This window comes from Mytilus edulis, chromosome 1, assembly GCF_963676685.1.
Source record: "Mytilus edulis chromosome 1, xbMytEdul2.2, whole genome shotgun sequence".
In the NCBI taxonomy this organism is placed as follows: domain Eukaryota; kingdom Metazoa; phylum Mollusca; class Bivalvia; order Mytilida; family Mytilidae; genus Mytilus; species Mytilus edulis.
The window spans coordinates 4,433,323-4,460,292 of NC_092344.1; the positions used below are offsets into that span (position 1 = coordinate 4,433,323).

At 30.5% G+C, this 26,970-nt stretch overlaps 1 protein-coding gene across 4 annotated transcripts; it reads right to left on the minus strand.

The window, feature by feature from the left end:
- Positions 1-303: 303 nt before the first annotated feature.
- LOC139522235 (synaptotagmin-1-like) lies at positions 304-26,970 on the minus strand. Of its 4 annotated transcripts, none has more exons than XM_071315817.1 (9): positions 26,891-26,970; positions 22,270-22,455; positions 21,047-21,244; positions 20,273-20,533; positions 18,401-18,574; positions 17,845-17,921; positions 16,189-16,318; positions 15,482-15,610; positions 304-2,728 (listed from the first exon to the last, which is right to left on the minus strand). In XM_071315817.1, the coding sequence occupies exons 2-9, from the start codon at positions 22,441-22,443 to the stop codon at positions 2,654-2,656; spliced, it is 1,218 nt and encodes a 405-aa protein (XP_071171918.1). In that variant the 5' UTR covers positions 22,444-22,455; positions 26,891-26,970; the 3' UTR covers positions 304-2,653. The 4 variants fall into 4 exon arrangements, with proteins under 4 accessions (XP_071171918.1, XP_071171924.1, XP_071171920.1 ...); XM_071315823.1 differs by having other exon boundaries at positions 26,951-26,969; XM_071315819.1 differs by lacking the exon at positions 26,891-26,970 and adding an exon at positions 25,873-25,893.

A 26,970-nucleotide genomic window follows, 5' to 3' on the forward strand; every position in this document is an offset into this window, starting at 1 on the left:
AAAAGAATATATATCTAATATTCAAGCTTTGAAATTGACTGAAGAAATGTTCCACTTCCATAAAGCTATATGAACTTAAGAAATGAAAGCTTTAGACTAGATAAAACTTTAAAGATAAATTTAATGCAGGGATACTTCATGAAAAATGGAATCAATGAAAAGAAATGAGCAAATAGGCAACAGTGCATGATTCCATTTACTCAACAGGGAACCAGCGTTCATAAACGATTATCATCAGAGATTATTCCTGATAAATTGATAAAGTGTACATGTTGAAAGGCCGTAAAACATGCAGGCAAGCCATAGAAAAAAAACTTTTATTAATGTTTCTAATAGAATTTATAAATTTATAACAAAATTCGGCAGCCCAGCTGTCGTTGTCATTAGGGTAGATCTACTACCGTGATAGAACAAAATATATTGTAAAAAGGAAAATGTGTATAATAGTAACAATGTGGTCTATATAAAATTAAAATTAAAACCTGCAGTTAAAACGTAATGATTCACAACTTTAAGCCATGTGGCCACTTCATTTTACATGGCTCAATTTGTAACTTTCAAAACAAATATAAATATAAACTTATTTGAAAATTATGTACATAAGACGAAGGTCGAATGAATTTAGTTACAAAAAATACTTGAAAAAAATATTTGTATACTATGATGCAAAAGTTATGTTAATATATATAAAGTACAAAATAACACACATAAAGATACAGTATCACCTCATTAACTGTTTCATTTACTATAAAACTTTTTATTCCTGATGCCAGAATAGCTATCCTCAACAATATAAGTTGGGACACAATGCCTTTATACTTTAAGAAAGTTTATTCTTGAATTCGTCATATTCTGCTTATAAGAGAGAAGAAGCACCCTAACATTGTATGTATTGGCCAATTTTCACTTCCTTCCAAACCGAAACTGGAACTGAAAGTCTCATCTTACATTGTATTACCAGTTAAACAGTATCCCTATAATTAATGTTTAAAATATGCAAGAACAAATTCATTTAAAAGAAACAAAATATGAAATATAGACTAACCATGATAACTTCATTTTAAGTATACTGTTTTGGTTTCTGTAATTTATTCGTGCAACAAACAACAAGAATTGATAAATGTTGATATTGAATTTCTATCCCATTCTCTTTATACATTTAAGTTATAGTCAAATTTGTGAAAGTAAAAAAAAAGGAAAAAATAGATGCTAGAGACAGTTTGGCATCAAAACAAAATTACACAATGTGTACTATAAGCAAAATATTTAAGCTATTCCAAGAAGAACAATTATAATGTGTACTATTACAATGTGTACTGTTCTCAAAATATTTCAGCTATTCATCGAAGAAAGACTGTTTGAAAACAGCATTTCAACACTCAAGATTTTACTCACAAATCTCATTCTATAAAAAACATGAACGCCATGTTATTTTTGAGGGAGTTGAGAAATAGCAGCACTGGAGCGTTGACGAAGTTTGTCTTTTGGCATCTGTTTCCAGTGTGTTTACTACTGATAACAAACTGTAGATTGTCTGATATTAAAATCATTTCATCAGATAAAAACAGGTTCTGATACTTATCTTATATAAAGATAAGGTAAAATTATTAACTTTGCAAAATGCATTAAGTTTGTTTAACTGTAAAAGCAGAAAAAAATGAACTAAAATATGCTGTCACCTGTTTTCTACAGACCATTATCAGTGTGGGACACTTGAAATCGACAGATAAAATTCTTGTTTGCGATAAGATTTCTCGCGAACCAATATTTTCATGTTTCGCCACTAGGAACAACTATGGTAGGTATTGCCGGCACTGATCTGAGGCATACTTACATTGTCAATTTCATGGGAACCAAAATTTTATTATGAAAATATATAATGGCGCAATTTCCTTAATTTATTACGTACACGTAAAACTATTATTGAAAGGTGTAAAATATCGTTACCACTTTTAAGGATCGTATATGAAGTATGCACCTATAAAAAATAAGAATAATGAAAGGACAGGGTTCTAAAATGATAGGGTATATAACTAGGGGAGATTTAAATTATAAGCTCATGTTCAGTCTTTATGAAGATTCTATGCCACTATCCCCACAAAGTCATTTAGACAGAAAGTTGACATTGAACGGGAAAGTTGAAATTATCAATAAATGCTTCATAAATATGTCACACCACAATGCTACAGGCTAATATACCTTTGTGAATTACCTGTTAAATTAGGATTCAAAGCAATATAAAAATTGTAATTAGTTTTCAATGTACTTAAAAGGTAACGGGCGGCCCCAGGTACCTAATGGTCAAACCAGGAGACATAGTGACTGGGTATGCTCTCTGATTTGTGAATTATTTTTATTTTATTAATGATTTTAAGTAATATTCATGAAATAACTATACATTAAATACAAACGGAAGTTCTTGGGGAATGACTGTCTTTGCCTGAAGACTCTTGAATGGCTTATAAACTTGTGGGAGTAGGGAACGGTCGGTATAAATAAAAAATATGCAATAAAAATTATGAAAGGGTTAAAAAAATCATTCATGTTATTGAAAATCATATTAGTAAAAAAGATATAAAAATATCATTAACCATCCTAATTTTTAAATATTGGTTATAATGTAAACAAGTTCCATCGTCATTTTGTTCATCTTCTATTTCACTGGAATTCCGTCTATGATCCGTACCTTTCCTTGTGCTCCTGCTTTTCTGCAACTAACACTCACAATCTGAAAAAAGGGACAAGTCATAAATTACTTGTGGTGATCGGAAGACAATGGTCAATTTTTACCATTCAAATTATCGTACAAAATGATACTTTTACTACCAAACTGTTTTATATATACCGGTACTGCACGATCTTAAATCGACACATGATAAAGGGTGGAATAGTAAAGTGGATATTTGTAGGTGCTCTACCTATTTTTGACATTTTTACCTATTATGTCTGTTTGGTTTGTTCACACATCGTTGTCAATATAATGGAATTTGATGCGACTGTAATACAAGTGATAGGTTTAGCTAGTAGCTATAAACCAGGTTTAATCCACCATTTTCTACATTAGAAAATGCCTGTACCAAGTCAGGAATATGACAGTTGTTATCAATTCATTTTATGTGTTTGAGCTTTTGATTTTGCTATTTGATTAGGGACTTTCCGTTTTGAGATTTCCTCGGAGTTCAGTATTTTGTTGATTTTACTTTTTCCTACAGTTAGATTCACATATACCACACTAGACATCTTCAAAACACGGCATTGTAACTTAAAAGGAAGGCCCGTACTGTTATTCTTAGTCTTAAAACTTAGGAAACTCTTGACAATAATTTAATTATGTCAAAGAATATACCCAAAATCAAGGACCATTTCCCGGCATATCCGAGATGTTTTAAAGATGACTCAGAAAGATCCGAAATATTGTTTGACTGTGAAAGATCGATTTTATTTGTAATAGCTGTTACCTTGAACATTCATGCACTATAAATCTAACCATTTTAAAGCAAAGTTTAAATATTTAATCCTCATAAATTATTGTTTACTTTAATAAGCATCAATGTAATAAAACAACTTTTAACACATAATTATGATTTTGACAGCTATCAGTCACGATAGTTGTTCTGACTATATTGCACGGTTATTAGTTCTGAATGTTAAAAGCGGTTTGGGGTGTTTATTGGTTCGCGATTTCGATCGATTGATTTTCATCAATATTGAAAGTGGAAAATGAGCGTGATTATAATATGTCATATATATTAAGAAACGAGCACAGAAACCGACGCGATCATGGGTGGTCGTTGTTTACTATTGTATTTAGGAATTCAGCTGAACCAAGAACTTAGGTATTATATCTTTTGCGACTTATAAACTTCAATACATAAATTTAAAAAAAATATAGCTGTCAATTATATTACCGAAATATTGCATTGTAGCAATATTTGAAAAGAACAAAAGTCAATAATAACGAGCTTTTATAAATGTTGACTTGTGTCTATTGTGAGACGACAAGTTTGTTAGGAAAAGACCTGTCAAAGATAAAATCTGAATTTAGATGATCTCATTCCCCTTATTATAAATACTTTTAATCTTTTCGTGCATATTATGCATGTTTCTCAACAAATTATCAAATTTTACTTTTAATTTTGAGAAATTTTACTTTCTACAATAGCACAGCCTTGAAATGTTGAATTATCTTCAAATTTATGAAGAAACTTGAATTCTTTGACCCGCTACCTTTAATATATTTGTTTTAATTACTATATTCCACGTACACTGTCTCTTTTGAAACCATTCTGTATTTCATTATACTGTCTGGACAAATTATTTTCGTCCACATTCGAATATGGTTCTTACCCCAAAAAAGTCGTATATCAGCTTATCAGTATTACAAGGTCGACTGTAAAAATATATTACAAGAAACCCGAAAAAAAAAGTTATTGCTCTTGACGTAATCCACATCCCACAAGAAGCTAAACAAGAAGTTGGTCCCTGAACAACTCATCATTATAAACCCTTATAACTATTGACTGTGTTTATATCAATTTTATTTTATTCTATTTCTTATTTATTTTTAATATGTTTAATTAGTTTTGAGAATAATTGAATATATACCAGTTTTTCGCAAATATACGAAAAAGGTTTGCACAGCATGTATTTCTATGAGAAGGAACTGCAGAATATAAATGCGGATTAATTCTTATTTTTTTAATGTTACATGTCATAAGTACTTAAACATATTAATGTCAATTAAGAAAGTTTGTTTTCACTGCGATGTAGTACTTAAAGCTTGACATGAAGCAGGGATGAAATAATATCCCGGAGCAAGGTAACTCTGACACGCAACTAGCTTATATCATTTTAGTCCAAAAACAATAAACTGTTTCGACAGGTCTCTGATTTGTAATGATAAAACATAACATTATCTCTACTAACATCTTCAGTAAATGACCCACAAAGTTTGTGTTGGTTATTTTTAATTAATCTTTGGCACTCTTGTATTTTCATTAACTGCAAGGTGCAATGTAAAGAACCTTTTTATTTTTTATTATTTGTCTCTCATGTCATTACGTGTCATTCAGTTACAGAAATAATATTTTGAAATATTCCGATGTATTCTAGTTTTTACTTGGAAATTTGGTTTTTCTTTACATATACTTCTTTAATTTCTTTTCTACAAAAGATTACAGAGCAAAATTAAAAAAAAACCACCCAAACTTACATCTTAAATTAGTTCTAATCTTGCTGGTGAATACAAATACATATATAGTTGGTTGCATTCATTTATGGTCGCGTAGTGTTCTGTCAAATAACTCACTATTGTTTCTCTTGCGACCAGAAACCTTTGTCTGTTATAAATGAAACATTGAATTGAATACTTATTTTTCAAGGTAACATTCACATTTACAGGAAACAGTTATTAGAGAGCGGAATGGCATTAGGAAACACGTTTTTTCTAAAGTCTCTAAATAAAAATTATATAAATTTTTTCTTCAAAATTACCATTGCAGATAGACACTGGTAGTGTTTTCCATCATGCAATAATAGGTATTTGCGTGTGGCAAATTTGGGCTGTTGGTTTTAAATGTTATCTTTTGTCAATCTTAAACAGTAAACAATCAACGTTTGTAACAACATTATAAATACATCTCTTCTTAAATTATTTCACAGGAAACATGGTGAATGGAATTAGAGAAACCTTAGATATCTCGTTATGTTGTAAATCTATAGAATACCGACAGGTGTACTCGACTCATTGACTCTCAATAGTTCCTCTAGCTTTTGTGACTAAAGGTTTTGATTTAAAGAGGACAACGATCTGAATACTCATCATTATAAAGCAAGTCATAAGTGATACAACAAAACACCTTAAGTCGCCACTGACCTAAATTATATTTACCACATTTGCTTCCCTACATAGTAATTATTTAAACCACAACTAATACTAAAGTTTAGCCGAAACAATGAGTTATTACACGAATCGTTAAAATGTTTAATTATTATGTCTACCTGTTGAACTAAGTGTCCTCACAAAACATTCTCGTTTGTATCTAATTGGCGTTTAATTTGTGACTTTTGGCAGGTGAAAGGGATGGCAACTCACTTTTATCAAACTCCGAAGCGAACTAAATTGATCTTCATATATCCATCCTTTTGCTTTACTTGTTAAAAAAAACTCATAAAGCACAGTTTCATGATAAACTATTCTTCCTTCAATAATGTGTATATGTCCCTTTACTAAGTTGGTCTATATGAATACAACTTAGGAGATAATGGATAAACAGTTTTGAGACAGCAACATGACAAAGCCAGTAAAACCTAGGTACCCAGGCACTGCTGTATAAAGGCCTCTGCACGAGTTTGTGAGTGTAATACTTTTAAAACTAACAGACACTGGCCGTTAGTTTTCTACATTGAATTGTTTTTTATTTGTCATTTCTGGGCATTTTATATAGCTGACCAAGAGGTACGGGTATTGCTCATTGTTGTAGACCATACAGTGGCATAAAATGGTTAATTTCTATGTCATTTTGGTCTCATGTAAAGCATTGATTCATTGGCAATCAATTAAATTGAAATTTACAGATTTTGAACACTATTTGCTTCAACTAATACTATTATTACTTTGCATAAGAAATATCAAGCTGAATGAATATTATAGCCCTTGTTCTGAAAGATACTATAGGGTAACCTAAGAACATTGCAAATTGTAAAATTGTAAAATTAATATAGCTTCATAACTCTCCTCTCCTTTTCTCCCGAATATGCATCTCAAATATTTGTCACTGGGCATTAATAAGAGAATAATGAATCAATAATTTATAAGTCTGGAGGTTCTTTACACTGTTAATTTAATAATAAGCTGATTATAAACTAAAGGCTCCTGAATTGGGACAGGCACTTAAAAAATGTTTGAAGGTCCCCTAACCTGGGACAATGACAATACAGTATAAACACAAGAACAGACTACAAAACTACTGTGAGTCAGTTTTATATCACTCCTTTGATGAATAATTTAAAATAAAAGATTCAAAATACATTCAAACAATCTTTTGTACTAAAGCCAAAATAGGCCTACCCTATTTTCTACTTCTAAGTGTATAAAACTTTTTTTTTCCTGACACAATTGGTACTGAAACAGTGGCGGATCCAGGGGGGGGGGGGGTTCCGGGGGTGCGCACCCCCCTTTATTTTTGCCGATCAATGCATTTGTATCGGGACATGTTTTGCACCCCCCCCCCCTTTGCCCTGGGTGCCCTGGGTTAGCACCCCCCCTTTCGAAAATTCCTGCATCCGCCCCTGCTGAAACTTGACAAAATTGCTGATGGTACACTTACAATCAAGGTAAAAAAAAAGGTAGTGTAAATTTCATATTCCCTCATTCAATTCAATAGAAATGTATTAAGTCAAATTTCCAGGTTGCATTTAATGTTTCTTAAACAATGGAGAATGGTCTGTAATGAACATTTAAATAAACAGGAAATATTTTTAAATCATTTGTATAATAAAAGATGCATTTCATCAATAGTTTTACAAATTTTCTGGGACATTTTAAGATACAAAACTGCAGAAGGCATCTTTTAAACAATTTGCAGGAAAATGATTAAGTTCCCCTTTCTGAAAAAATTGGACAAAACTCAACAACTACATATTAGAAGTTGCACAACTTAAATATGACTACAATCTTTCTTTGACGTTTCATGAACCTGGTTAAAAAACACTTTAGGAGGAATTAATTACTGTAAATAGGTACCATCTTTTGTAAATTTGCTGCAAGGTGACATACTTTGAAGTCTGGAAAAAATGGGGAAAATTTCTCAATCAATTTCATTATAGCAGTTGCATAACTGAAATATATATGAAATCTTTCTGCAAAGTTTCAAGGGTCTGTGTAACAAAAAAAATGTTAAGAGTAAATAATTAAAAATAGGTATAACAGGAATCCACTTTACCAATACCCCTTAACCATACAGCATTGCCATACCAACAAGTCAGACAAAATAACAAATAATGAAAAAAAATAAACAAGCAAAGAAAACAACAAACACTTAAAGACATACATCAATGTAGCCTCTAATTCAGGTAAACAAATAAATATCAAAATAATTTTGTTTTTCTTTTATTTACTGGTATCCATCTTTAATGGTCATGATTAAAAGTAAACAATAGGCCTTTACTAGTATTGCTAGATCTATACACCATAGTTATGAAACTATCTAGGAGTGTTATGGAGCTAAAATAAAAACACTCTTTTTGATCTAGTGCTTATTTGCAGCAATGTCTTGTTTACTTTCCACTTTATTTAGCAAGAAAAAGTTAAGTCAACCTATATTTTCTAAAACCTAAGAAACTGACCTAATCACAAAAACTTACAGATGATCACTGAACAGTAAAAAACATGTTAAGTGAACTCTGTCTGATCGACAAGTGCATTTCAAAAATAAAAAAAGGGTTTGCCTATAGTATTCATAGAACAAAAAAAATTATACAGTTTTTTAATCGCTGTATGCAAGTCACTGGACCCTGAAATTGAGGTCAAGGATAAATGACATGTAAGACAAAATCTTCAGAACTTAAGGCATCTGGACACAAGGTATGTAATATTATGGTCTTACTTCTTAACTAAAACCTTTATACAGTTGGTGACACTGGTATCTATGATGCATTTATTTACTACCACTGTTGCCACTCATTGTCAGTCAGGCACTACTAACAGTCTTTTAGTGTGAGCAAAATGATGTGAAATTACAATTCTTACTTAATTTCTGGTAATTTCTGTGTTTAAAAGTATTTTCTTTAAGAAATTTTCCTACTTTGCTTCATAATTGCACAAAATAAAGCATATTTACCGTGATGAAAATGGTATACAAATCGCATTCTATAATCTAATTAAGCCAACTTTTTAATGACAAAGATATGCCTTGTTACAAGTATATTAATTGAAACCTAATCTAGTCTACTTCAACTTCAAAAAGTTAAAATCCTTTTATGACAATATTGAATTTTATAAATAGTATTAGCTAATGCACTTTTAATTACACCTGCACTATAAATGCATCCCATTGTATTCTGAGTGTAAGTATTTTGTGTTAGATAAGACCTTCAGTGTTTATAGTTAGTCATTAATCACCATTTTGTTGTAAAACATATCAACACCTTCCTGAATCTGATCAGATTATCTATTAACTTCAACCTTCCATTTGTGGTAATCAGGAACATGGTGGTTTATCTTTTTGGTTATAATCTACACCTTCATCAGATAGCAAAGTGAGGTATATGATATTCCAATGATAATTTTCTTTCATCTAAGACCCCATTTTAACTCATTTTGGGATAATTTTTGTATGACATAACCTTTTGAACTAAATTAGAAATATACATACAACTGTTGAATTGATCTAAGTTATAATTTACATATCAATTTCACCAATTATGATGAATCATTTGGAAAAGTAGAAAATGTCAGATGAACAATATAAACATTAGTACAACTAAACTTTGTTGTTAGCCAATTTATGTAAGAGAAATGATATCAAGTTTTGTAAATAAATATATTTCCTACACTGGTGTCTTTGTTCAACCACCTGAAAAAATATGCATTAACTTGCGCAATTAATATTACTGAAAAACTTGGGAACTAAAAAAATATGAAGAAAGGCGTTTCTATTTAATTAAAAATATATACAAAGTTGAGAGTTTAAGCTAGAGAGAATGTTCTGGTATTTTGTTTCAAAGAGATTTTTTGTCACATTGCAGTTTACTTTCTAGTTTGGTTTAAACTGACTATTACATGTTTATCATCACATATTAACTGTGTTTTAACATTTACTATGAAAATGTTTGAATTCTCATTAAACCATCTTTTTAAGTCTGAGTGAGTTAAGTTTAAAAGCATCCAAATGAATTTGTCATTAAATTGAGAAAAAAATATTGAGTTCAAATTTAAATGAGAAAACAAGGAATTTTTTAACTAAAACGAGAAAAAAAGGAATTTTTAAATTAAAGATGAGGGGAAAAAATGCATTTATTTTTTTTATTTTTTTTTATACTAGAGGCAATTATATCTGACAAAAGATAATATTTTCAAGAGTAGCTATGTCCTTGTTTATAGTAGATATAATTAAAACATAGATATTTTAACAACATTTTCTTATATTTTCCTGAAATATTGTTTGAAAATAATTTTAACAAATGAATAAATTTTCAAAAAGCAGATTTTTTTTCCCTTGGTAATTCCTGAAGAAAATCTACCGATCCTCACTATTATTTCTATTGCAAAATACCAAAATTGTGTCTTCCCTTATTTTTTGGTGGTAACCCCTGTATGAGCGATACTTTAAAAGAACTCTGAAAAAGATTTTAAAATCATAGATGACAGTGAGTATTTTCACAAACTTTGACATTTTTGAATAATGTATTATCCTTGATCAAATTCTGTTTATCTTTGATTCATAAAGGTGTTTTAGAGTTAATTTTTTCACTGATGTTAAAATATCATTAATTGATTTTGAATATACCTGCATACCAAAGAAAAAGATAATAATTGTTGTGCGTTTGTTTTATTGTTTTCAAATTTAACAGAAAGACATTTAATAAAATCAGCTACATATTCAAAGTGCCAGCCATAAATGCTTGGTTGAACAATGTTGATCTTATGGTAACTTGTATTGTTATAAATTTTTAGAAAAAAAACATAACTTTTTTTAATCTTTATCTGATTTTCTGTCATGTATATGAAGATATCTTTTATAAAAATATGTCGCATCTCAAATATCCTTACTTTTTTCACTAGGATTGATAAACAGCTATACATTTCCTATTTTGACCGAAGCTGTTTTGTCATTTATGTTATAGAAATATTCATGACTTTTTAATTAGAAAGTTATAATAAATTCCTCCCCCCCCCCCCCACACACACACACACAAACACTCAAACTGTAATTTTAAAATTCAAAAAGGCTTTCAACATATAATTTAGAAATAAAAATATGAAACCGTACCTATCTAGAAATATTTAATTTTAACCTGAATTCATTTTTCAAAACAAAATAAAAATTAAGTTAAAAAAAATAATCCTAAATTGATAATGTTTTACACCTGGAGTTCATCAAACATACATTCTAACAGATACACACATTAAAAAATCTCAGCAAAGTTTTTATAATAATGACAAAAAGTAGATTTTGGATTTAAAATATAATAATTTGACACAGTGTGGGTTTTTGGCAGAGATTGATTGTAACTTCCTACCAATTCTTATCTTAAATTCTGTACTCGAAATTTAAACAGATTTCCATTCTACAAATCAAAATAATATAATAATTTAGACAGATATCCATACATATAAACTAGTGCAAGTATATAGGCGGATGGTTCTATACTTTAAAGTCATTTAGCACTTTTAAGGCTTGGTGATTTATATTAATAATATTTTATTCATTTCCAAAATATGATTAACGATAATTGAGTCAAGGAGTACGAATAAATTAAGCAAAATGAAAAGAAAAAGGTCGTAGACAATTTTGGCGTTTCAATTCAATTAAGTTAAATGGGAATTTATAACTGAGGCTATGTCGTGAAATAAAGAAAAAACTTTGACTGATGGCAAATATCTATTAAATGCCTTTTGACTTTAGTAATAGACCCAACGTGTTCATGTCTCCGAAACTTAAGTTTAATGGGTGATCGACTTAAAATAATTGTACTTGTGAGATGACACAGAGAAGCACAAACATATCTTTTATTTGTATCAAGTCCTGGTATACATATTTATATTTATTTTTTGACAAATATTTACACCTATTATCTACACAGTAACAATCTTTATCAATCATAAGAAATCATATTTTTAAGTGTAAATGACGATCTGGCACCATTGTCATACCTATCATAAAACTTGATGAAAAGGTGTCTTACAATTAACTTTTATCATGGAATGTTTGTCTGAAGGGAGATAATCATTATCAAACATCTTCAGATATAAAAGCTATTCTAAGAGAGGTAACTCCTTATTTCTTGCAAACAAAGACAACAAAAATGTTATTCTTTACACAAATTAGTGAGACTTATGCTGTCTTTTTTTCTTCTTCAATAAATATTACAACAAAATAGAAAAATAAAATTTTGAGATTTTAAAACAATCTAAATCTAATTGCTATTCGGTATAATTATTTTCCCACTTGTTACAATCGGCCAGGATGTCTCTCAGAGGTGTTATTTCGGGGTCAAGACACCCTGACCTCAAAACTCAAACTTAAATCTTAATCTTAACTTTATATATTTTCCTTGTCTTAACTAGTATTATTTGCCTTATGGCTCCCTTCTCTCGCTAGGTGTGTCCATATATATAAATGAAACTATTGTGGACACACATATAGATTCTTACATTGATACCAGTGGATTATCGGATTTATCCAATCGAGATAGTTAAATTATCAATTTTAAAGTTCGAGTCTTTAAAATTTATAATTTAACTGTCGAGATTGGATAAATCCGAAAATCCACGAGTAACTATGTAAGAATCTGTTTCTCTAATGATTAAAAAGTAAATTTTCTTTTTTTGCTAAACAAAAATCCCCTTCGAGTGCATTCCACTTTCCAGAAATTGTCAACTTCATTAACACCTGTTGGCATATTTTGATACATCCAGTGTGCTGATAAATGTTATGACCCTTCAATTCATCCAATCATCTTTTGAGATCAATGGCAACCACACAATGATTAATTTTTTATACAATGGTTCAGAAATGGATAACTTTCCATAGAATTAGAGAAAGAGAAATATCTCACCAATGTTATTCACTGAAATTGAAAAGGATAATACAGTCTGCTTGACTCCTAAAAACATATGACATTAAAAATGGAAATGGGGAATATGTCAATGGGACAACAACCTGAACAAAGAGCAGATAACAGCCAAAGGCCACCATTAGGCCTTCAATGCAGCGAGAAAATCCTGCACCTTGAGGTGGCCCCTAAATAGAAATGTTTATTAGTTCATTGAAAATGGATGTCATACTAAACGCCAAAACATATAAACGAACTAGAATTTAAAAAAAATACAAGACTAACAAAGGCCAGAGGCTCCTGACTTGGGACAGGCGCAAAAATGCCAGGGTTAAACATGTTTTGTCTGATCTCAACCTTCCCTCATACCTCAAGCCAATGTAAAACACAGTTTAAAAAAAAGTCTGAGTCGGATCAAGCAAAATGACAATGATACATAAATTAACAAAGGACTACTAGACATTACTGATACGCCAGCTCAAGACCTCAATTAAACTGATTGAAAGATTATGTCTTCATCATATGAAAATCAAATACAATCTCTTCTGTATAGCATGCAATACATAGTAATTGCAGCAAAATGAAATATATTTTTTACCCCCTAACATCCCTGATTTTAACATTCTTTTGCCAAGCAGTAACCAGTGGCAGTAACTGGATATTTAAGTATACTCTGACGGTTTATTTGAGAAAACTCCATTGATTGTCTATAGAATATACATTGTTATACAGAGGTCAAATGGTGCGAACCAAGAGACCAATATATTTTAGAAATGCTATAAATAACCATATTTGACAAGAAAATATAATTGCAGAGAGTAGATGTGTCTGTGATACTAAAAGTTATGCACAAAGGGAGATAAATCAATCCAAAATATGACCTTTAAGTAGAAAATATTTTAGCTGTATTACCTTTTGATTTTAAGCCACAGTTATGTAAATTTAGATGCAGAATCATATTTTAATGATTTCTCCATTGAATATGGTAGATATTTTAGTATAGATAGGTCAGACAGGTTTTGTAATTCATGTAATAAAGAAGAATTAGGCGATAAATTCCACTATTCATTTAAATAAACTATTGACAAAGAGATATTATGAAAAAGCAGATGTGGTATGATTGCCAATGAGACAACTGTCTACAAGAGACCATAAAAATTCACAAAAATTTACAAAATTGTTAAAAATTGACTATAAAGGGCAATAACTCCTTAAGGGGTCAACTGACCATTTTGGTCATGTTGACTTATTTGTAGATCTTACTTTACTGAACATTATAGCTGTTTTCCGTTTATCTCTATCTAGAATAATACTCCTGATAATAACTAAAAACGACGAAATTTCATTAAAATTACTAATTCAGGGGCAGCAAACCAACAACAGGTTGTCTGATTCATCTGACAATTTCAGAGCACATAGATCTTGACCTGATAAACAATTTTAGCCCCTGTCAGATTTGCTCTAAAGGTTTTGGTTTCAGAGACACAAGCCAAAATCTACATTTTACCTTTATGTTCTTTTTTTTAGCCATGGTGGCCATCTTGATTGGTTGGCTGGGTCACTGGTCACATTTTTTTAACTACATACCCCAATGATGAATGTGGCCAAGTTTGTTAAATTTGGCCCAGTAGTTTCAGAGGAGAAAATTTTTGTAAAAGTTAACGACGGAAGACGACGACGACGATGACGACGGAAGCCACATGATGAGAAAAGCTCACTTGGCCAGGTGAGCTAAAAAGACAATCTGATGAACAACAATTCTTATTGGAGGCAGGGCACTTTAAAAATACTTGTTTAACTGATATGTACTGATAGTAATGTGACTTCATACAACATATGATGGTCAGATCTATCACTGTGACTTTGAGATGAGGAACAGCAATAACAGCGCTGTTCCTATGCTTATAGTATAGGGTGTTTTTGCTGTGCATGTACTGATATTGTTTCATGGTTGGATATCTGATATAGTTTGTTTTTTCTATTATAAATACAGGTTATGGCAATATTGGTCTTGTATTAGAAATTCCTTTCTATCTAAGACATTGTAAGTAGTGGATATTGACAAATAAAATGCCTATGACATAAATTAAAGTTGTTCAGATCTTTTGATCTGCTTAAATGTAAACATGGCATGGTCATTCACAAACAAACAAACCAACCACCTGTGACTTAAGAGAAGAAAATGATGTATCCTTTGCCCAACTCTGATAGCAAAGGGATAATTATCATTATAATCAAATAATTGCTTTAAATCCATCAAATAATATCAAGATGGACACAGAAATATATCTTCAATATCATAATTACTACTGAATAATATATTAAAAGTCTGTATGGTCAAGGTAAAGCTATATTAAACTAGCAATAGGGAAATAGATATTAGATCTAAATACTGTAATTTGGATAAAGATATTATCACAAATCAACAACTTTATGGGAATAAATTATGTCAAAACACACAAAATTATGTTCATAAATTCTCTTGATGTAACAAGACTTGATATTTATTCTCATTTGCATAAATGATTGAGCATCTTCATTACATTTAGATTACTTTAGTAAAGTAACCACCAAACAAGTCAACTATAGTTCATCTAGTATCTAATAGTAAGTGCATATATGCCTGTCTGACAAAAGTCTAACTGGAATAGTGTACTTATGTTTCACTTATGAGACATTCATCCCAGGTATAAATTGAAGTTACCTTTTTGCCTGTATGTTCTTGGAAAAGAAATGTAGGATGCCTAGAACTGGCATGTGCCACCAAAGATTCTCTGAACTCCTCTGCTGTGGCATGCTGGGCCCATTTACTTTTCAGCCTTTCAGTATTTCTCTAAAATAAAAAATAAAAAATAAAAAATTTCTCACATAAAATAAGCTGTGGTACAGAATTTCATGGGGGTACTTATAACTAAATAATTTCTGCAATTTCTTAAAGTGGCAGTTTTGCTGCTCTGCAAAATAGTTATCCATCCATGAGCATAAAATCTGTAATTGTTAGTTCTTTGTCAAAAATTGGTGGTATAATTTCTTTTAAAGTTAGACTGTTGCTTATAACTCACTTTTAGTTAGAGGATTCCTGGACCATTGTTTATTCAAATCTAAGTTTGACAATTTTAAAAGATCTGTTTGTGATATTGGTGTAGTAGTAAGCTTTATGATTAAGGGCTATTCCATTAAAATATATATATAAGGGTAGGAAGGGACTTTCAAAATGTCCCTACAATCAAGAACCATTTTTTAGATAATTTTGCAAGATGGTAATAGATGCATACTGAAAAAGACCAATAACCAATATATAATAAAATGTATAGAAATGTCTTGACTGTAAATGTTTAAATAATTAAACTTCACTTCCTACCATCCAACAAACATTTTAATGGAATAGTTCTAATGAACATGTGAACTTACTAAATCTGCCAATCTAAAGTAATCATGGAGACTATGATCTGGGTTAAAGGTCATGAGTTCAATGATGACTTGTCCAAGAGAATCATTGCCACCAAAGGTGCTCTTGTCTATCACATGGAAGATTATGTATCTGTAAATCAAAACATATGAAATCCATGGTTACACAGTTTTATTACACAATTCTTCTAAAATTGTCTAGAATTCTTCATCTTTGCTCAATGTTGAAGGGATTATTGATTATGAGTCAATTAAGAAATAATTCATTGCAGACCTAGATTTTTTTTTCATTTAACCTGGGGTTGGGTATTTATATGCGATTAGTTTACCCTGAGCATTAGTGAGGGGTAAAATATGAATATAAATGCTTAACCCATGGTTAAATGAAAACAAATCTACGGCTGCCATGAATCATTTCGATTCTAATAGGACAAATTCGGTAATTTTATTAACTGTGAAAGCCCTATACACACAATACTGTTTTGGCTGTTCCGTTTTACCCCCATATGATAATATTAGTAATATTATATAATTTAATAATAATATTTTTTTAAATCCCATTTTTCACTAATATATTTTCTTTTCATTTAATTTCAGTGCAATTTCAGGCAAACAAGAAGTCTTAAAACGCCTGGTATTTACATTTGATTTTTTTGTTCATGGAAACATACATATGAAGTCACCTTGTTTCGTTGCCATGCCAGAACAATAACATTTCCCAGAATTTTCCTCTTATAAAATTTTACCACAAAAATAAATTGAAATGGACTAATTTGTTTATAGTGCTTTAGAATAGATATAACTTAATTGAATCTGATTCTTGTCCTATGGAAACTGTTGGTTTTGATGTCGAAAATTGAGAATACCTGGTAGTATAATTAAGTTGGGAGTATAAAATGCGGAACAGCCAGTATTGTGTATTTATGCGCTAGCGCTATAAGTAGATATACTGGGTTTATACTGGTTGACCATAATAGGTCGTCATATTAGAATATACCTTATTGAGAACAATCACTTTGGTATTTTTGTTTTCTAAAAAATTGACAGATCTTAACCATATGTGTTGTGATAGATGTTAAACTTTGAAGTTATTGAATGTTTGTAAAAATCTGAATTTCATTGAGTTATAATGGAGTTTTCCACTCTATAAAGCTCAATATAAAAGGTATCTTTGGTGGTTCATAATTTTTAGGAAAGTTTAATCTTTCATTTTGCTTCAAAAATATAATCAAATGTATAGAAATGTCTTGACTGTAAATGTGTGATTATACATATTAAAGTTAGTACTGGTATATACATAAAAATATCATATGTATGTTTATTTAATAAACAATAATTTAATTTTTGATGTAACGCATCTTCTGATTAGCTGATGTCGTTTTGTTTGTCAGCCCATAGACAAAATTTAGTCATGTGACCGTGACATCATCAATGTTTTTTCATTTGTTTTTCCTGTTTAAAATGGAATTGAGAATTAAATTATAAGAAATAACTGTAATATTTTTTCTGTCTATTCGAAATAACATCAAAAATGTGGTGCACACTTTAAAATAACCAGCGTATTATTTAGTGTGCACCACATTTTTAATGTTATTTCTTCATAGACCGAAAAAATATTACAGTCATTCCTTAATTAAACTTGAAATGGTTTTATCCTACCTCTGGGGAAGTTCTTCAAGAGCTACTTCAAATTCAAATGTCTCATTCCACACAGGATCCACAGTATTCTTCAGTTCCTTAAAATAATACAAATATAAATTAATAATAGGGTAAATTATCATTGTATGTTGTAACTTTTTCAAGTTTTACTCCCTGTCTATCAAACTGTAGAAAAGTTTATTTTAACATACTACAATGATGGACTGACTGACAGACATTTATGTTTTTTATAATGCAGGGTAGGTATAATATCTTTCAAGCAGTTATTAGATCTTAAAAAGAAAAGGAAAGTATTATCTTTATCAGAATGCAGTCACTACATTTTATAAATAATTCACATGAACATTTTTGAAAAAGTCACAAAAACAACAATGTGATCTATCGTATTCAGGCTAATAACATAAGTTACAGTTGAAAACATCACTTTAGCATTACATATGTATATTGACTTTGCTTTTCTGAAAATAAACACCGACTATATTTAGGAACATTTAACAATACAATTTAATTCCTTACTTGATGCCAAATTATTATACTTTGAATCAATATGTCATACCTTTGTCTGAAACATTAATTTAGTTCCTGGTACAGTTACTTTTACAAATGGGTCAGCTAAAGAAACATCATCTCTGGCTGATAAACCATGTGCCCCATGTATAGTAACCAGCAATGATGAGGGATGCTGGAATTCAACACTCACTTCAAGGTCACCAGTTACATCAAGGTCAGTCTGCAATATAAAGGGGTTAATCACAATATATACTAGAAAATAAATAATAAGATGTTTACTATCAATTGAAAAATGCATTTTACAAGAGAAAATGGAGTAACCTTCCATTTACAAATGCATAGATAAACATGAGTTGTCTCCCATAAACAAATTGTTCAACAACAAAAAAGGCACAGTACCCTTTTAACCAATTACTAGTCATAATATTATTTAATTTATTAATATAAAGATATTTTGAACGAAATCAGCACATGCTTTCAAAAATACTTTCTAAGTCAAGATATAAAGAATACGGTGTCTTCCCGATTGTCCCACTTTTTTAAATTACAGGTAAAAAGGTAGTGGAATTTTGTGGGACAATCGGGAAGATGTTTGTGGGACAATTGGGAAGTTTAATTGTGGGACAATCGGGAATTGTTTTTATTGTAATTAATCTGTTTTTATAGTGTGCAGTAGGTAATTACAGGTAACTAATCATTTTTCTTGTAAAATATGAAAAAAACAAGAACATAAACTGAGTATTAAATATTTTGCACATATTAATATGAAATACATGTATCATCAAACATAGAATATAATGTAAAGTAAAAATTATCAGATATCAAACACGGGCCGTCAAGCACTATTCATTTCTGCATTATATGATAAAGGGTTTCAGTCAAGCATTTTAGAACTCAATTGATTATATAAAGCACACATATTGTAGAAGGTTCAACAATAAAGCATACATAATACATAAGTATATCATTAAAGCATAATCATACATAGCACAAAATATCATAAAATTGCAACAAATCTAGTCCAAATGTAACAAATAGGTGGCAGTTCATACAAAAAAATAATTACTAACTTTAATTAGATTAACAAATCAAATTTAAATTTATTTATACTCTTCAACTTCATACTTTATTTGGCCCTTTTAACTTTTTGGATTCGAGCGTCACTGATGAGTCTTTTGTAGACGAAATGCGCGTCTTACAGGGCGCCAAATGGGACTCCGTACCCGTACGTCTGGCGTATATACAAAATTTAGTCCTGGTATCTATGATTATATAAAAAAGAAGATGTGGTATGATTGCCAATGAGACAACTATCCACAAAAGACCAAAATGACAACAAAAAATCATACTTAATACTTAAAAAAATTGATATAATCCAAAAATAATACTTTGAATATGTAATAATTAATTCTTGTTATTTTAACAAAACAAACACCAAGTCTACTGTTTATTTAAGAACATTTCACATCAAAAAATAATGTGGGACAATCCGAACTTTTCATGTGGGACAATCAGAACTCTAATATTTTTAAAAAGTGGGACAATCGGGAATAAACCAAGAATACTTATTTAGCTTGAGAGGTATTAAGACCAAATTAGTCTTTCCTGCAAAACTACTAAGAGTTCTGCATAAACTACTATTTTGAAGAAAAGAAAAAGTTTTGTATTTTCATATCATTTTGTTGAATAATAAGATTTTGCTGAAATTCACATACACTTTTGACACATTTTACATTAGATTCTGAAACAGTGAATTGCTACTTACTTCAGAGAAATATATCAGATGAGAAGGAAATATAGGTTCTATACATTTCAAGTGTGCCATTATTTTAAGGTGCATAAAGATCATCTTTATTTTAAATAATTATAAATACACTGAAAAGGTATATTGCTAGTAGTAACCAGAATGCGTGTATACCTCCATATTTAAATTATACCATGCCGTATGTATAGGGCTGTCTCTAAAGTTAAATGTGTTCATATCTATTATAACTTCTCCCAGAAAATCATCTCTGCCAAGCAAATCACTGTCCATTACTTTAACAACCAACTTCCTGTTAATCAGTTCTGTTTCTGTTAATGGATAGGCAAAAATTTCATCAAACTTTGGGTTGTTGGTTTGTGGATATACTCTTGTTCTCTTTTCCTCAGCATCTTCTACATCAGGGGTCATCTCAAGCTGGAAAATAATTTCAAATTACAAGAGGCATTGATAATCATCCATGGCATTTATGTTACCTAATTTAATCTTCCATTAAAGTTCAGATATAATAAGAGGAGAAAAGAAAGCTTTTAAGTATGACAGGTAAAAACTACTGTAAATTGAGAAATTATTGCAATTTTTCAAGAATGGACAATAATGTGAGATTAGTTATTGTGACTTCAGAAAATCTGTGTACATATATGTATCAGATATCAGTAAGCCTGTGTACATATATGTATCAGATATCAGTAAGCCTGTGTACATATATTATGTATCAGATATCAGTAAGCCTGTGTACATATATGTATCAGATATCAGTAAGCCAGTTCTTATTATTGCAAATTATCACACAATCACATTGTTTTCATTAAATGATTATAAAAACCTCCCAATAATTTCTGAATTTACAGTAAATTGATTTACCATGTGATTAAAAACTGAAACAATAAAGCTTCTTGATGACATTTAATAACATTTATATTGGCTTACTTTGACATAAGGATCAGACATTTTGGATCTCAGATCTTTAGATCGAAGCTCTCTACATTTGATGACCTTGACCAGTAGTAAATGTCTTTTGAAATCATATTTAAAAGATATCTGTATTTCTCCTCTGACATCTCCTACAGCTTTCATCACTGTGGGATCCAGCTTCTTAAATAAACCTTTCAAAATCTGCATATTTCTCTGTAAATAAACAAGAACATACATGTATAAGAAATATTCAAGAAGAACAGTACACCAAACATAGAGCTATATTCATATCTTATACATGTACATATTAAAATGTGAAATATATAACAATGTCCATATCATGTCAAAGTGAACTCAAAAGTTACTTGTGTAAAGGAATCGAACAAAGATGCATATGTTTCACAATTTATTTTTTTTACATTTAAGGAGCAGCACAGGAGGTACAAAAGTGGGACAGACAGCAAAAACTAATAAACAAACAAACATCCATCACTAAATATTACTGCCCCCTTCAAAAAGGGGTATAATACTGGTGATAATGGATGGCTTCTTAACATCCAGCAGCAAATTAATATGCATATTCAGGAAGAGGGCATGTTAATGCAATATGAATATTTAAACCCTGCTTTGTACAAGATGGATGCACTGAGCTGTTTTTTAATGTGTTAGTTCACAAGGGAATTACAGTTAACAGGAAGACATGTCATCTCAACCCGACAAATTATTCTGACTCTGAGCTGACCATTCTTTACTCTTACACCTTAATAATGCATGCTTAGCAAAGAAGAAGAAAATACCAATTTTAAAGTCTTAGGTTTTACCTGGCCGGGTTTCAAACCCACGACCTCCTGCACTCAAGCAGAACATGCTACCACAAGACCACTCATGTGGTAAAGGAGCATAATAACTCAGGTATACAAATCGCAATATATTAACCTTTCATTATCATTCTTAGCCAATATCATTACTAAATATTATCCAGAGATAAAATCTTTAACTGTTGATAAAAGCGATTAGGGTAAAAATGTACTAGACTGCAGTATTAAGCCACATCTTATAAAGTGATAGTGGACCATCAGATTATTTCATAATTTTTCTAATTCCCTAAACTTTCCCCTTTTTTCCAGAAAATATCATATGTCTTCTGTATATGTATTAATATTTCTTTGTTAATAATTTTTCAATATATTTTCTTTCATACGTTTTTATTTGAAACTTTATCTTAACATGATTAGTACCATATCTTCATCCTGTTTGGACCATCCCTGAGCTGCTACTATCTGTTGGTGGTCACGCTTAGCTGATATCAATCTGGCTAATCCATGGATTTTGTTGATGTTCTGCACTTTCTGTACCTGTTGTCCCTCTTCCATAAGATGGTCGTCCTCATATTTAGACTGATTCTTCCCCATCTTTCAGTTTATCTGCAATAAAGTCGAAAACAGGCTGTTAGATGGTAGATATCAAAATGTGTTCAAATTTGTAATGGACAATGTCAATATAAATTGTGCAAACATGGCATACAAAAATTACTTGGTGTACATTTTTATTACTTTTATACAAAAATTACATGGTGTACATTTTTATTACTTTTATACAAAAATTACATGGTGAACATTTTTATTACTTTTATACAAAAAGTAAAACAATGAAATACATGTAGTTTACAATACAGTTCAATGTATTGTTGTTTTATCATTTTGTTCAATTTTGTAAACACCTGATGTATGAATATGTTCATTTACAATTTTCATGATTTTTCTCATTTGTCAAAAGTTCAAATTTATGTTTTGAATGGTAAACTAATACATGTTTACCTGATAATGTAAATTCTAACATGATGTCCTTCAAATGCTTTGAGTACACACCCATGGTTAAATATGAATATATATTGTTGGGGCTGAACATTCCCATTGTTCTCCCACATCATATGCCTTTATATGAATAAGCTACCCGACGTCAGAATATAAGCATTTTACGGGAAAATACACGCTTGTGAAAAGGAAAATCATCACAACAAAGAAACGTAAACAAATGATGCTAAAATGTGTTATATTAGCCATTTTTGTATACATATCAGACATATAAGTACAAAAAAAATGTACAATAATTATTAGATTCATCCAAACTGATCTAAATATGTTATTGTAAATAGTTTAAGCATCATCATTTATTCAGTTTGCTCCATTATTTTACATCAATTTAATAGTGCGTTTATTTACGGGAACAGCAAAAAATGCCATCACCTAGAGCGCTTCATAAAGTGCCAACTCGTGGTAAAATCATGATATATTCAAGCCCCCATGAATTATTTCTTAATTATCCCACATACTATGTTTAAAAGTTGAAATAGTTTAGAAAAGCTGAAAACATCCAACTTAGTACTTTCAAAATTTTTTAATTAATGTGACTGGGTATCACAAAAATAAGAATATGCATTCTGATATCTGATACATACATGTATATACCGGTATCTGTTAATCAATATTTGACACTTTAATAACATAGTTTGTTATTATAAAATGTATGCAGTTATTATAAAATGTATGCAGGGAACTCAAAATAATTAATCTCCATGTCAATCCATTCTTCAGTAAATTGCAATATATTATTGATTAATAAATGCACACAATAATTTCTGAATGAACAGTTCAGCGTGATTCTCGTAATTAGGTATGATGTCTAGTATTGCAAACATGGAAAAGTCATTAGTGAAGAGATAAAGAATCCAAGAATGCAATAGACCATCTTTCAAAACAAAAACATTTTTTTATGTGTTACCTTTTTGTTTTTCGTTCTTTTTTTGAAAATATCAAACTTCTCTCGAAGGTCTTTATATAGAGGACAATATAAAAGAAAATGAACTTCATCTTCCACTTTATCTTTACAAAGTTTGCAGTATCTTTCACTTGCTAACATTTTTGGTTTGCTATACCTCCCAGTTTTAATTGCAAGTGAATGTGCACTTATTCTAATTTTTGTAAGCAGTGATCTATCATATTTCTTAATATCAAATCTTAAGTAAGCCTTTAAGTCAAATGATGAGCACATTTTACTATAAAATCTTAGTTTACCTGTGTTATTAGATTTGATATGCTCAAGTTGACCTAAAATCTTGCATTTATAAAAGTTTTTTAATGAGTCCTCAAACACATTATGTGATATTTGAAGTGAATCAAAGTTGATTAACTTTTTTAGTTTATGTAATGATTGTACCCAGCAAGAGCTCTTCTGTGTATACAATGTTTTATCTTCAATGAATGCAGATTTTAATAAATCAAATTTTGGGTTGTTTCCAACTTAAATGTCAGTTAATCTAGCATAGTATTTAAACATTAGTTTATATGATATAAAACACACTGGATCTAGCTCAAGTTCTGTACGTAAAGCTAAATTGGAAGCCTTACCATGAACACCAAGAACATTTTTCATAATCATATTCTGAACCTTTTCAAATGGCAGTTTATCAGCAGTGTCAAGATTTATATTAAAATCTGAGATCTAAATTTCAGATCCATAAGTCATAATTGGTGAAATTAATGAGTTGAAAAGTCTTACCCATTTTTCCACTGCAATACAATTAGAATATGGTAATTTTGATTTCAAGGCGAAATATGCCTTACATGCTTTATCAGCAAGATTTTCAGCTGCTACATTAAGTTTACCTCTATTGTTGAAGACTATACCTAAGTATTTATATTCATTAGCAGATTCTAATGGTTGGGGACCAAAATAAAAATAATGTTTATCTAATAAATATCTATTTTTACTATTTGATAAAAATCATAGTTTGGGTTTTCTTGGTGTTCACATTTAGGCCCCAATCAATACAAAAGGATTGTAAGGCATCCACACAGTGTTGCAAGCCATTAGGTGTTTCTGAAATTAAGATTAAATCATCTGCATAAAGAAGACGACTTAAGTTATTCTGATTTAAATTAACTGGATCAGACAAAACGGGGTTGAAATAGGAATCTATGTCATCAACAAAAATATTAAAAAGGGTGGGGCTAAGACTGTCCCCCTGTTTCACCCCTAAATTAGCATGGAATGATTCACTAATAAATCCATCTGTGCTATGTTTTAAGTGTACTATATGCTTTTAACTTATATATGTCATTTATGGTATATCTTACTATGCATTATATGTTTAAAATTGTGTTGTTTTCGTGACTTTTGTATGTGTGTATTGTATTGTGTGTGTGTATTGTATTTTGTTATTAAGTCGATTTGAAAAGCTCACTAGAGCTTGTGTTATGTAGTTTATTGAATATCGACTCTAAATAAAACTTTGAATCTTGAATCTTTACAACAATATAATGTATTACTATACATATGTTTTAACAAGTCATAAAATTTCCCACCTTTTCCCTTTTTGAGCAATTTATGTAGTAATGCCTTTCTTACAACACTGTCGAATGCCTTCTTAAAGTCCACAAAACAAATGTAAAGATTTTTCTTACACTTATTTAAATATTTATTAATTAAAGTTTTCATTATGAATATATGGTCACTTGTTCTATATCCTTCACGAAAACCACCCTGCTTAGCGCTCAACAAGTCTTTAGACTCTATGAACACAGTTAATCTGTTTTGCAGCAATGAAGTAAATAATTTACCTAAACAGCTAGAGACACATATACCTCTATAGTTATTGCAATCATTTGGATCACCTGATTTAAAAATTGAAGAAATATATGACAGATTCTATGATTTTGGAAATTTTCCACATTGTAGTATTTTATTAAAAAGTTTTACTATAACTAGTACCATGGATGAGGCACTACATTTAATAAACTCATTCAATATCAAATCAGGACCACCAGACATGCCAGACTTACCAGGTTTAAGTCTAGTGATACCCTTTTTAACTTCATTACAAGTAAATGGGTAATTCAGAGAGCAATGATTGTCTTTTGATGTTTCAAGATCTTATAAATAATAAAGCTTTAAGGTTCATGTGGACCCTATGGCTAAAATGGCCGTATTCTCACCTCAAAATTTACTCTGAGTACAGGCAAACCTGTGCATCTGGAAAAGTTTTAAGGCATAGCATGCCCTAGATAAATAGAATTCAAATGCATTGTATGATGTAGAAAATTCATAACTTAACTGGATTTTGCCGTACACTTTTTTTCGTCCCTGTAGAAGACGATAAAATTAACAAACAGTTGAGTTTACCGTGATATGGTCCACTCAGGTACACAGTATTATTGTCAGGTATCTATTGTCCATCTATACACCTTATCGCTATTTGTCCGCCATTGCTGGAAATCACACAGGTTCCCGTAAAATTTTGACGTCATAAAACAAAATATCTGACGCCACAATGGAAAAGTGATTGTTGTTGACGTCAAAAGTTCAAGCGGCAGGGTCAGCCGGGATTAGCGATAAGGTGTATTGTCCATGTCATTTAATACAGCTCACGTCAATTATTACCTGTGGGGAAGTTCTCAAACCTGTTTCTCAACTTAGTTTATTTTGGCACCTTCTGGAGGAATGAAAAAAAGTGCATGGCAAAATCCTGGTAAGTTTTTATTTTTCTCAAACATAAAACATGTTTGAAATTTATTTATCTAGGGCATGCTATGCCTGAAATTTTTTATAGATGCGCAGGTTTGTCTGTACTCAGAGTAAATTTTGAGGTGAAAATACAGCCATTTTAGCCATAGGGTCCACATGAACCTTAAACCGAAAAAATGGCCAGATTGTAAACAAACACAAGTTTATCATTATGAAATTAAAAAAAAATACGCTTTAACCTCGAAATAGTGGGAAAATAATCTCGTCAACAACAAACAAAATGCACTGCAGATACTGAAAGCACTCCATTACAGTTTTAGATATGTAAACTTTTACTTGTGTGTGTATTCAGGGAAAATCCAGGGGAAATCATAGAAAAGACTCCATGTTGTTTACCTTGGAGAAGTGATACCTTT